The sequence below is a fragment of the Olea europaea genome, chromosome 13 (assembly GCF_002742605.1).
Source record: "Olea europaea var. sylvestris chromosome 13, O_europaea_v1, whole genome shotgun sequence".
In the NCBI taxonomy this organism is placed as follows: domain Eukaryota; kingdom Viridiplantae; phylum Streptophyta; class Magnoliopsida; order Lamiales; family Oleaceae; genus Olea; species Olea europaea.
In genome coordinates, this window is record NC_036249.1 from 5,952,795 (window position 1) to 5,965,128 (window position 12,334).

At 35.9% G+C, this 12,334-nt stretch overlaps 1 protein-coding gene and 1 pseudogene across 1 annotated transcript; one reads left to right on the top strand and one right to left on the bottom strand.

Moving 5' to 3' along the window:
* Positions 1 to 913: 913 nt before the first annotated feature.
* LOC111408364 (probable glycosyltransferase At5g25310) lies at positions 914 to 1,957 on the top strand. Its single transcript, XM_023038130.1, has one exon. It carries the CDS (start codon positions 914 to 916, stop codon positions 1,955 to 1,957), a length of 1,044 nt encoding a protein of 347 aa, XP_022893898.1.
* Positions 1,958 to 2,116: 159 nt separating this feature from the next.
* Positions 2,117 to 11,603, bottom strand: LOC111407415 (annotated as a pseudogene).
* Positions 11,604 to 12,334: the final 731 nt, after the last annotated feature.

Here is a 12,334-nt window from a genome sequence, read left to right on the forward strand (position 1 = left end):
TTTGATTTACGATAATTACGTTTTTATTCTTTCTTTTATGGACTTCAACAACTAGTTTAAGCTATTTGAGTCAAACAATTTAACGTTTTTAGATCGAGTAAAATTAAAGTTTTGCACGCGCATCATAATCTACTCCTTTTCCGCAACATTCTACTATGAACTTATATTTGTTTCTTGCCACATAAATTAGGAAAAAATAGTAGAAACAAGAAACTCTATTTATGGTATAAATGTCTTCTCGACTTTAAGTCATTTGATATGTTAAATAAATCTAAATTAAACTCCTAAGTCTCCCATTGGTATGTCGGTTTCCCCGACTGTAGACATTTGTTGTGTTAAATATCTGATTTTAATTTTTGTTAGGAGCATGTTTAATTGAAATTTTAATTCAATTAATATCAATTTTTGACCGTTATTTCACTATTTCAACCGTCATTTTTGAATTCTTCTCTCACGAGTAAAACTCACTTTATCTCTAACGATCAAAAAATCAATTAACAAAATTCCTACCAAACAAACACTAAATTGCATACCACTGTATCTACACGGACAGCTCCTAGACATATTCAAAGTTCCACAGTAGGACGTGTGGGCGAAGGAAAATGTTCGTCAAATTTTATTAAACCATGTTGAAAAATAATAGGGCTGACCAAAGATCGGAGATTTGTACAGGAATGAAGCGGCAGATTTTGATTGGCAATTTTTCCTTTAAATTTTTTTTAACCACCAATGAAAAATTACCAGCTGTATTTGTGCATAAATCCCAGTCATCGCAGAACTGTGTTGAAACATACCCTCCAACCACCTCCATTATTGTACACATTGGAAGGCGGCTTTGGACCATTCTTTTACCTCTTACGCCTTTTCAACATAAGAAAAACACAGCCCAACTTCGAGCCTTTTCCACACGCCAATGGCCACCACCACCACCACTGTTTTCCCCCTCCTCCTCCTCCTCCTGCTATCCGCCGCTGCCGCCTCACCGTCACCATACCTCTCCCCCACCACCCTTTTCCAGAACTACCAAAACATGCTAACTAACTTCAAAATTTTCATTTACACCCCAGCTAAACCATTTACTTTCCAAAATCCAGTTGCATCTCTCTTTTACAATTCCCTCCTCAAAAGCCCCTTCAACACTCAAGACCCCAACGAAGCTCACCTCTTCTTCGCACCCTTTTCTGCCGACACCTCCACGCGGTCTCTTGGGCGTCTTGTCAGGAACTTCAGAGTCAAACATCCTTATTGGAATCGCACACTCGGTGCTGATCATTTCTTCCTATCACCCGCGGGTATTGATTATTCATCCGACCGGAATGTTCTTGAACTGAAGAAAAATTCTGTGCAGATTTCTGTTTTCCCTGTTATCTCCGGTAACTTTATCCCGCATAAGGACATCACTTTACCTCCACTAAACCCATCCGCTAGCGTCATCTCCGCCGCACCGGAGAATGCATCAACGATGTCGTTTCTTGGTTACTTAAAATGGGATGGAGAAACTGAGTCAAATTTCGCGGAAGAATTGAAGAAAGATGCTGATTTCTTGGTTGATATAGAAAGAGATTCTTTAGATCAGGTGGGGAATATCAAAACCAGTAAATTCTGCTTGCTTTTTTACGGCGGCGACGTGGCATGGATGGTGGAGGCGATGGCTCTCGGTTGCGTGCCGGTGGTGATCGTAGACCGTCCGATTCAGGACTTGCCATTGATGGATGTTTTGAGGTGGTCCGATTTGAGTTTGCTGTTGTCCACACGCGGCGGCGCTAAGCGGCTGAAGGAAGTGTTGAATAGTGTGAGCGAGGAAAAGTACGGCGGTATGAAAAGAATGGCCTCAGCAGCTAGTGAGCATTTGGTGTGGAATGAGGAGCCTCAGCCGTTGGATGCGTTTCATATGGTGATTTATCAGCTGTGGCTTAGAAGGCATACGATTAGATACGCCCGGAGGGAGTCAGTTTAGACTTTTAAATGGAGTATAATGTCGTTATGAAAATATGAATAAATAATTTTGTAATTAATATTCGAGAAAATATGTAAAATTCTATTTTTTTCGCATTTCTTTTACTTTTGGTTCAATCTCTTAATAATTCACGCAATTATAGAATTAAAAAATAATTAATCAGCTGAATGAATCAGATATTTTCCTGTATCTACATTATACACAGTCTTAAGTCAAATCCGTGCCTATACAAATTCAAATGACACCAAAAAAAAAAAAAAACATCTTCGATTTGCCCTTTTACTCAAGGTAATTGCTAAACCTAAAATACATAAATAAACACTGCTCTTAACTACATAGTTCTTAGTTTCAATGTCAAGTTACATAACTCACCCGCAAGACAAACTTTAGGCGAGTACTCAAGTGGTTATAATCGCACGAGTTATGACTTAAACATTGAAATGTAAGAAGCAATTAGAATCATTAAATCCATACCAGCCAAGTGACTTGACAAAACCACTCATTGCGATGTCTGCAACACGGATATATTCCAAAAGCATATTTGCTAAACTGCAATTATATTGAAACTCACTTCAAATGGACCAAGACGAGGGAGTGTATGCAAAAGTACACTAGATTCCTTTTGCTTCTGTTAAAAAGCCAACGTATGATTGTGAATGAGAAATATAGAGAAGCAGTCGGATAAATGAGAACCTTGACGATAGGGAATCCCAACAATCACAGTAATTGCCGGAGCTGTTGTGTTTCCTTTCTAAGAGATTGAATTTCTTTCATAATCTCAGCCTGATTTTCCAGGATCAATTTCATGACACCTGAACTTTCCATCTGCACAATAATGTCAAAAATTAGGGGAGAATGGTGAAGAGGACTGAAGAAGAAAATTGCCGAGCATGTACCTCCTGCATATGGAATTGTCTTAAAATTTCTATGTGGAGGTTTCGCATGTCTTCATGCATAGATTTCTGAAACGAACCAAGACCTTCTTCAAGAGTGTGCTGGAAAAGCTGAAGTGTAAACGAGTTTTCATGTTTAGAATCCGGATGCAATGTAGTTTCCTGCACTTGTGTCGCTCCACCCTGCACAAGATTACAGGAAATTTAAGAAGAATTGATCAGGAATTAGCAGTCAGGGATTTACAGCGATTGATCGTGAAGAACATTTCACCAGCCTGCATCCACATGTTCAATGCAAAATTCCTTCAGGAATGAATTATGGTGAACACACTAGATGATGTATCATTACAACGAAATAGTTGTTGCTGCCAAAATTAAAAACAGCGAGAATACAGCTTCTGATGTTGCATACATTTCGAGCTGGAAGAACACTACTTGATGCAGATGACACATTGGACCGTGACAACAAGCTATTCGAAATTTCTTCCCTCATTTCTGCTCCAGTTTCATTAGTTTTGGGTGATCCCGTTGAAAGATCATCGAAGGATGTTGTAGCACCTATTCTCTCAGCATAACTGGAAAATCTTCGAGGAAAGGACAAAGGTGGACCAAGAGAATCAAGTTTACTAGGCACTGTTACGCCTGTTGTACCTAGGTAAGAGGAAACATGTTCAGACGATTCTGGTGAAGTTTCCTGGACACACAAATTGACCAGGATCAGGCTTGATATTAGGGGGCTTGAACTCTTACTTGTAGGGTGAGGAGTATCTTGTAATCCAGACAACATTGATCCTGACGATAAACTACCCGAAGTCAATGTCGGGTAACGAGAAGACATGTTAACTGATTGACGGAAGTGCATCAATTTCTCTGATAATCGCTCGCCACCCCAAGCCTCTGGTGGAGTAATGGAAGAAGTGATGTCACCAAGTGTAGATGCCTGAGTGGATGTCAACTGGGAGAAGGTAGAAGGGATGTCACCCTGCATGAGATGAAACTATATGAAAATGTGTTGCACGGAAGTTCGAAACCACCATTCAGTATTATAGCAACATTGAAGTAGTTAACTATTTTATGCAATCATTAGTTATTCACAACAAAGTATCCTTTTCTATAACAAGGGGCAGATAAGGAAATAAAAGTTCTAGGTTGCTGACATTGCACTTTTGCTAAAGAGTAATATTCAGGCAGCACGGCTTCACATGTTTCTAGGCTAAAATTTTACAAGTACTTTTTTACATTATTCACGTGGAGATGCTCCACATAAGAGCCTCTTTTCAGAAAGCTGATTTAAGTTTCCAAGATTGTCTCTATAGACTTAGTTATACTGAGATATTATGGAAGGTATTGTGCTTTATGCCTTTATAAATTACTAGTTTCTAGAATGTTTGAACAAAAAGTAAATTATGAATTGCAGCTAGAAGAGCATAGAACTGGGAGTTCTAACCTTTTATTGGAGGAATATAGAATCTCAATATTTACATAATCTATATCAAGCAACAAATATAAATTATACAACATTGAAGCACTGATTAAAAAAGAAGAAAAATGCTGAAATAGGTAAATAGCAAACCTGTTTGGTTGTTGAAGAAGTTTTCCAGGCCTCTGAAACAGCAAAACTCCCAGAAGGGAACGAATTAGATGAGTTGTAATCAAAATCTTTCTTTGAACCCTTGCTACCATCCCACATCAGATCAAATGAATGAGTATTTGGTTGAACTTCCAATAGTGGAGAAAATATCTCCATGTCATCCTTCAAGTTATATCTACGAGGTGCAAGCAATCTTCCCAGTGATCCACTTGTCAGTGAGCTGCTTCGAAGAGGTGTTTCTGCTGCAGCAGATAAACTGAGTGCTTGGTGTAGCCGCAAAATTACCAACTGAAAAAGAAAATATATTTGCAGAACCTGAATGACTAGAATTTTGAGATCCAGACACTGCACTAGACATTGAAAAGCTTGATGATGCCATTGAAGGAAGTGGGTCAGGCATGAGAATTGAGTCCCCAACATCACCTGCCATAAGAACAGTTTCATCTGTACAGCTAGCTTCATTGACGGTCACAGCTTTTGATCTCTGCCAGCATAGACTTGTGATTGCCTGATGAAGATCAAATCATTATTTATGCGAACCAATGAAGTCGATCAAAAATTTTGTGAAGCGGTTATAGTAATACCAAAAGAGATGAAAAATGACCTCAACCTTTGAATGGATCTGATAAACAGAAAAATGGACTGATACACACATCAAAGAGATTGATCATTTGCAATGCCTACTTAGTGAACAATCTTATTGACCGCACAATAAAGAATTATTTTTTTAAATGGTGGGTAAGAAATCTCACAGGGGGTTATTTTTCATTAAAGAAAAAGGAGAGGAACATATTTTGGACAATGAGAAGAAGAACTCAAATCCTCAGGATGCAGAGCTGAATGAATTGCAAAGTTCTAACATCTTTCATTACTTAAGAAATTACTTCCGTTTCAGACACTAAAACAAAAAGTAGATCTCTCACTGAGTTTGAGAATACCACCAAGTACAAAACGACCATGCAACAGAAACTAAGGCCCTGTTCTCTTTACCGTTTTCAGGCCGTTTTCTGTTTTCGATTTTTCAAAACGGTGAAAACGTGTTCTCTTTCCCGTTTTCGAAAACGAATTTTCGAAAACGAAAAAAAAAATTTGTGAAGAAAACACAAAACGACTTTTTTGTCGTTTTGGGCGTTTTCAGTGTAAAACTTGAAAAAATTGAAAACGCGGGAAACACCCCCTTTTTTTTTTTGTGGTGTTGTGGTGATTCTCAAAATTTAAAAAAAAAAATAATTCATTTTTTTTTTGAACGAATTTTCAACAATTTCAAAACAAACACTCAAAACACAAAATTCAAAATGAATTCAAAATTCAAAACACAAAACTGAAACACAAAGAAAATACCCCCTAAATGTTTACTTTTCCAATATTAAGATGTCCCCAGATGTTAAACAAAATTCTTAAAAACTGGGAATGAATCAACTATGACGCTGAGAGAGGGAATCACCTCAGAGTTGCCATAGGCATGAAGAACCGTAATTGGTTGTGGCTTCCCCCTAACGTCGTAAAATGCAACCTGACCAGTGCTTGTACCAGCTGCCAGGGTTAATCCGTCATCAGTGAATGCCAGTGAAGAAAATGGTGCTTCATAAGTAATGCAAGAAGATGGCTTCCTAGACCCCGAGTCAAAAGTATACAACTTCATATCCAGACCAACGCTAGCAATAATCTGCCAAAGTTCCATGAGAGTCATAAGATAAGAAAATGATACCTGGGATTTGACTTCAGTGAGGAGTTATATCTATGGATATAAATGGAGGCAAAGAATGTACAAAATATTCAAGCCAGTGTATTAAAGAAGAGACCTTGTCATTTGATGGCGAAAAACAAACACCAGAAGTTGGCGCAGAATGCTGCCTTAGCCAAGAAACCTGCCAAACGTGAAAGGAATGTTACAGTATAGACAGCAAAAAACTTGGACTACTACTTATATTGTCATTGAAGAAAAAAGAGTGCAGATAACGTCAACACTAATATATATGGTGGGTAATATGTTGTCATCCTAAGAAGCACGGATACAGATAAGTAATTCGAACACGATACAATATCGGTATGTTGATATTGCTTTTTAAAAAAATTAGGATACTTGTTATAAAATTTAACATAATTTTATTAGTATAAAAAATTAAAACAAAAGCATAACAACATAAAATACTAAAATATTTTATCTTAATCCTTGATTATCCCAACTTCATTTTCTTCAACATCAGCTTCTTCATTATCATTAAAAATAATACATTCCAAAACTGGCTCATCTAATGATAGATTAACAACATCAAGCAGTCCAACAACTTCCAGAATATCAAACAAATCTTCGACAATGTCGTACTTCTTGGATTCTCCTTTTGAATAGACATTTAACTTTTTGATAAAAGACGCAGATTGTTATGAATGAAAATCAATTCTTTAGTTTCTTGTGGAGTTATTACTTCTTATGGAGTGTACAAAAGAATATATACTCCGATTATTTAATACTAGTTATCATCTATTTTCAGCAACAAACTTATATTTTTCAATTGTTAATGCAGTTTTACATGTGTTAGAAGATTATATTATATTGTGTATTTCCAACATAAAGTCTAATTAATTAATTTAAAACTCTAATTGGGTACTTCCAAAAAATATTATTAATATTTAATAGACTAAAAAAAATTTCAATCTATGGTCAATAACAATGAGTTTTAAAAGAATTTAAAATCAATAACACTCTTTCACGAGTCCTGACATATCGAAAATAATAAAAAATACGTATTCTATACGTATTGAAAATTTAAAAAATATAAAATAATTTAAAAACATGTATTCGATACATATTGGTAGGTATTGAAGAGTATCCAAACTTGAATACATATCAGATACGGGTATGTAATGAGTTTACAATTAGCGATGTTGCTTAGTTGTCATCTTAATCATTAGTGAAAACCATCGAAATAAGGAATATATGAAAATGTGCAGAGAAACTTGTGTTCCTGTATCTAGTGGTATGCGTGGACTGGATTGAGTTGGGTTGGGTCGATTTTTGCCCCAACCCAACCCGTGTAAAGGTTGAAACCCAACCCAATCAGGTGTTAGTTGGGTTGGTTTGGTTGATTCGAGACAACTTGTCAACAAGGATTAAAGTCATCCAATTTTTGGGTCTAGTTGATTAACTCCAAAGTCATCCAGTTAAAACATACTCCAGATTTCTTGAAGATCAGCAGCTAGTTTCTAAATTAGTCAATAAACAAGAAACATGCGTGGTAAAACAGTAGTTGGCAAAATAAGGTTAGAAAACAAATAGAATTGATACAACAAAGTGGTAGTATTATGCATTATTTAGGACACACACAAGACAATATAGTAATAATTAACGAAAAAAATAAGCTCTCCTTTTCAATTATCCACAAGAACCAAACTGAAGCTATCAATTAAGCAATAACTCTTCCAATAATATCAGAAGTGTGAATTTTTCTATGTCTATAGATAGTAGAACTTCATAATTAGGACAAACACCATCAAATCAAAAACCACGCTGAATATGAAGGAAACACTAAATCCAAAAGATTTCAACCAAACTTGGATCCCCACTTTTCTAGTCCTTAATACATAAAAAATTACCATACAACTCTATTGTGCCATTGCTGTAATTACCCTATCACTTTCTGAAATGTATTTTTTCTCCATTCAGTAAATTAATTATGAAAAACATAAAGGACTCACCGTGGACTACCGGCGATTGGCATTGGCAACTGAAAAGTGAAGGTCGACGTTGGCGATTTGAGGGGAGAGGCGATGAGCATGAGAGAGAAATGAGAAATTAGGATTAGTGCTTGTGTTGTGTAACGAGAGTCCCATTTCCTTTTTCTTTTCTTTTTTTTCGATGGGTTGGTTTGGGTTTTGCCCAAGCCTACCTGTATTAGTAGAAAATTTCGATTTAGTTAGGTGAAAGTTAAATCCTTAAGCATTGTTTTGTAAAGTGCTCAAAGCTAAGGCCTTGTGACGAGCCTCATGCAAGGTTATCGTTAAAAGCCTAAAAGGTATTACGCCTTTATTAATTGAGGAGCACATCTCAAGGCTCAAGTTATAAGCCAAAGTTTACACTAGTTCATCTTGTATTTTGGGCTGTTTTATAGAACTTGTAAGGGTTTTCTCAACTCTATTAAACACAATCGAACCCTAAAACTAGGAGGAGAAAAGAGAATTGGACAAGTAAAAAGAAAGCATGCCCCAGCCTCCTACAACTAAGTGCGATAAACCCCTCTACCAAGTGAAGTTGCAACTTTTCAAAGGCAAAGGGATGATGACAATTGACCTATGACATGTAACTCACTCTTTTCCTTCGTTTACATATTTCCTGTTGTCTTGCTTCATTTTTTTTTTATTTTTTATTTTTTATTTTTTTTTTTGGGGAACATGAAAAAACAATGGGAAGATACTGACGGTGCACAGGAAGATGACATGGGAATCAAATATGTCATGATTCTTTTAAATATCCTATTAGTAGTACGGATATGGAAAATACTTTTAGGCCAATTTAGTTGCAGTGGTAGATTATAATTTTTGTTATGTAATTACTAATTTGACAATTTATTATTTCCTATGTACTGATATATTTAATGTTTCTCTGCAAGTTAGTCTTTTGATAATTTTTTTCTTATCCATTTCGAAGATGGTTTGCACTTTACTACATGCATATTTTAGTCCTTATTACATTTTCTCAATTATTATTGTTTTTTGTTGAGGCTTAGGCTAGATCATCTTGAGGCTTATGCCTCACACAGTTACCTTTGTGCCAGATAGGGCCTTAAACATTGATGTCAATGCCATTATGTCATGCAATATAACAACAAAAAGGTTTTCAGAATAATTTATTTATAATACAGTTTTTGTCATCTTAATAAAGAATATTATGTAATGTCAGGTTGACAAATGGACTATTACAAAACTTGGTCCACTATGTTTGCAACCCCATTTGATCAAGGGAAACTCATTAGTAAAAATTTTGGGTCAACCTCTGCATGGTAGTAAAAATATCTACCAGCGGCCAGAAAGTTTCCCGACACTTGGTTGCAAGAAGAAGAAGAGTAAAATAAACGAAAAGAAAATCCCATATCTCACAAACAAAGAGAGAATAGACATTGCTTGAGTTTGTTGACATAACATACAAGTAGAAAACCTATTTTCTCCTAATTTACAGTCATGGCCACACAACAACGGTCCAGTTAAGTAAAGCATAACAAGGGGAGATCTTGTATTTTCATCAAAACAAACTACTTAGTTACACTACATACCTTTGGATTGCGACCAGTTGTATCCCACAGGTGGATAGACCCATCATCACCAGCCGTAACTAAAAGGTGCCTGCTCATCTGAGAATAATCAAGTGCCCCTAAAACCTGGTCTTGTAATTATAAGACAAAGATCTAGCACATCAGAGACAAAATGCGCACGTCACATACATCCAACCAAATAAATTTTAATTATATACACTATTTGCACAACATGGAAGCATGAAACAGAATAACTAACCTGTCCGTTAGGATCCCTGAGCTCAGCAGCCTTTATGCCTGAAGCAAGGTTGTGAAGTATAAGATCTCCTTTACGACTTACTGAAGCTATGTGCTCATCTTTGCAGTTGTACATTGCGCCAGTTATTGTATCAGTATGACCTCTCAACCATTTGACACAGCGTTTCTTTTGCAAATCCCATATTCGTACAACTTGACCACTTCCACCAGAGCAAAGATATCGGGATCCTCTGTTACTAAAGCTGATAGTTGATATAAGTTCCTGTGGCTTGTGTGACAAGAAAAAAAAAAGATCAGATGCTTTTCCAATGGAAAAATAGTTCTCTCATATCTGAAATGTAACTTTGAGGCAAGCAAATCAATCAACCATGAACTGGAACTCAGTAAAACATCAATTTATCATATAAAAGGCTCCACATTACTGCATGTAACTCCAATGTTTAAGTCCACTTCATTTTGTTTTTGGTAAACATACCAATTATCAAGTGAACTACATTATACTACGTAAAACTTTGCCTATCAACTCATGTGCTTCGTTGATGTAATGGGGAAAGGTATTACCTTGTCCATTTATTTGTCTCATTTGAACTTGAACTAGAAAAACTAGAAGCATGTTTGGGGCATCTTATAAGTGAGCTTATAAGTATGAAAGAGAAAAAGTCTTTCCACTCAACTCAATCAAGCATGAACTGCGACTCTGTATTCAGTAAAACATCAACTTCTCGACATTACTGAGTTTAACTCTAATGTTTAGTCCACTTCATTTTGTTTTTGACAAAAATACCAAGTCAACTACATTGTTCACCCCCCAACTCGTGTGCTGCATTGATATAATGTGGACAATATTACCTGATTTAACCATAACTTTCATTTGAATTTGAAGTCTTGGACCAGAAAAACTTGAAAGGTTATATGGTTATGTTGACTGCATTTGCTTCCCCTCTCAGGCAATACACGACTTGGCCCTTGAACTTCTTGTCAGTTACGAATAAAGCTCATAGAAATATCTCATATAATATGGGGATTTTACTTTTTCTTCTCCTAATCCTGAACTAACTAGAAATGGCAATCATGTTAACAATCCATATATGACAACACAATTAAATGCAACTCCTAGATTCCCCAGAGATTCTAATTCACTAAAAACTATGACAGAAATTTATTCTAGACGAGAACATTTACCTCGATTGTTTCGTCAATATCAGTTTTGACAGGGAAAGTGCCCAAGCTGTGTCCATTTTTCCTCCATAAAGATATTTTCTTATCTTCACCGGTACTCGCCACAACCAAATCTGCACGAAGATCACAAAAGGAAAACGCGTAATAAACTATGGGAACTAGAAATTAATTAATAAAAACACGAAATGGAACAGTACTAACTGTTGTGGTTCCACTTGACAGAGTTTATGCGGAATCCCCGAGAGGGGGCGTAGATGAGAATACAGGGATCTCGGGGTTCCACCGAGATGTCAAATAGCTTCACAGTGTCGCCGCCGCTCGCCGCCAGTAACTTGTTCGAGTCCATCGAATTCCGATTCCCGATCACACACAAAGTTAGTATGTATGTGTGGGTGACTGGAAGTTAGAGAAATGATTTCTTAGAACTTAGAAGTGAAATCTGAGACGGTAAAAAGGAAATTAATGGAGAGGTGGTGAATATGATGACGAGTTTTGCTTGCTTTTTTCATTTTTCATTTTTCTTTTTTCTTTTTTTTCTGTTTTTCTAAAAGAGGGAGGGTAGGAGTAAAGACGGAAATTTTTAAAATAAGAGGGCGCCTTTGGTTTTTGGTTAGGATAATTATTACGACCACAAATTTTACTTCTTATAGCACATTAAAGGTGTTTGGTGTGGATTTAAATTAGAATTTTAATAAATTGTGGTAGAAATTTTTTAAGCCCTCGTTAAGTATTCATTAAATTATATTTCATTTTTTTTTTCTATTTTCAATCATACAATTTTCTATAAAATAATATTATACGTAAATCGAAAATTTTTCATTTTTTTTTCAACCACACATTTTTCACAAAAAACAATATTTCACTTATTTTCATCTCCAAAACATGAGGGTCAAACGGAGGCCAAATGTATGGTTGAAAAGTTGGGGGATTTAAAAAAAATGTGATTAATATTGATCGTTTGATTTTGATTTAAATTAAAATCAAATTTTAATTCGAACCAAACAAACACTATAATCACATCACAATTAAAATATGAATTTAATAAATATACCAGTTATAGTTATAACACCCTTAGTCAAATCCAAAATTATCGCTTGATAGAGATTGCAAATTTGCAATGCAGCGAAGTGAGAATAGAGAGACTTTCTCTCTATATATAGTAGGGCTGTAAGTAAAAATCCTTAAATCGGAAAATCGAACTGAAATTGTA

Excerpts from the sequence above, each read along its gene's own strand:
- LOC111408364 (XM_023038130.1), top strand. The coding sequence starts at position 914 with ATGGCCACCACCACCACCACTGTTTTCCCCCTCCTCCTCCTCCTCCTG.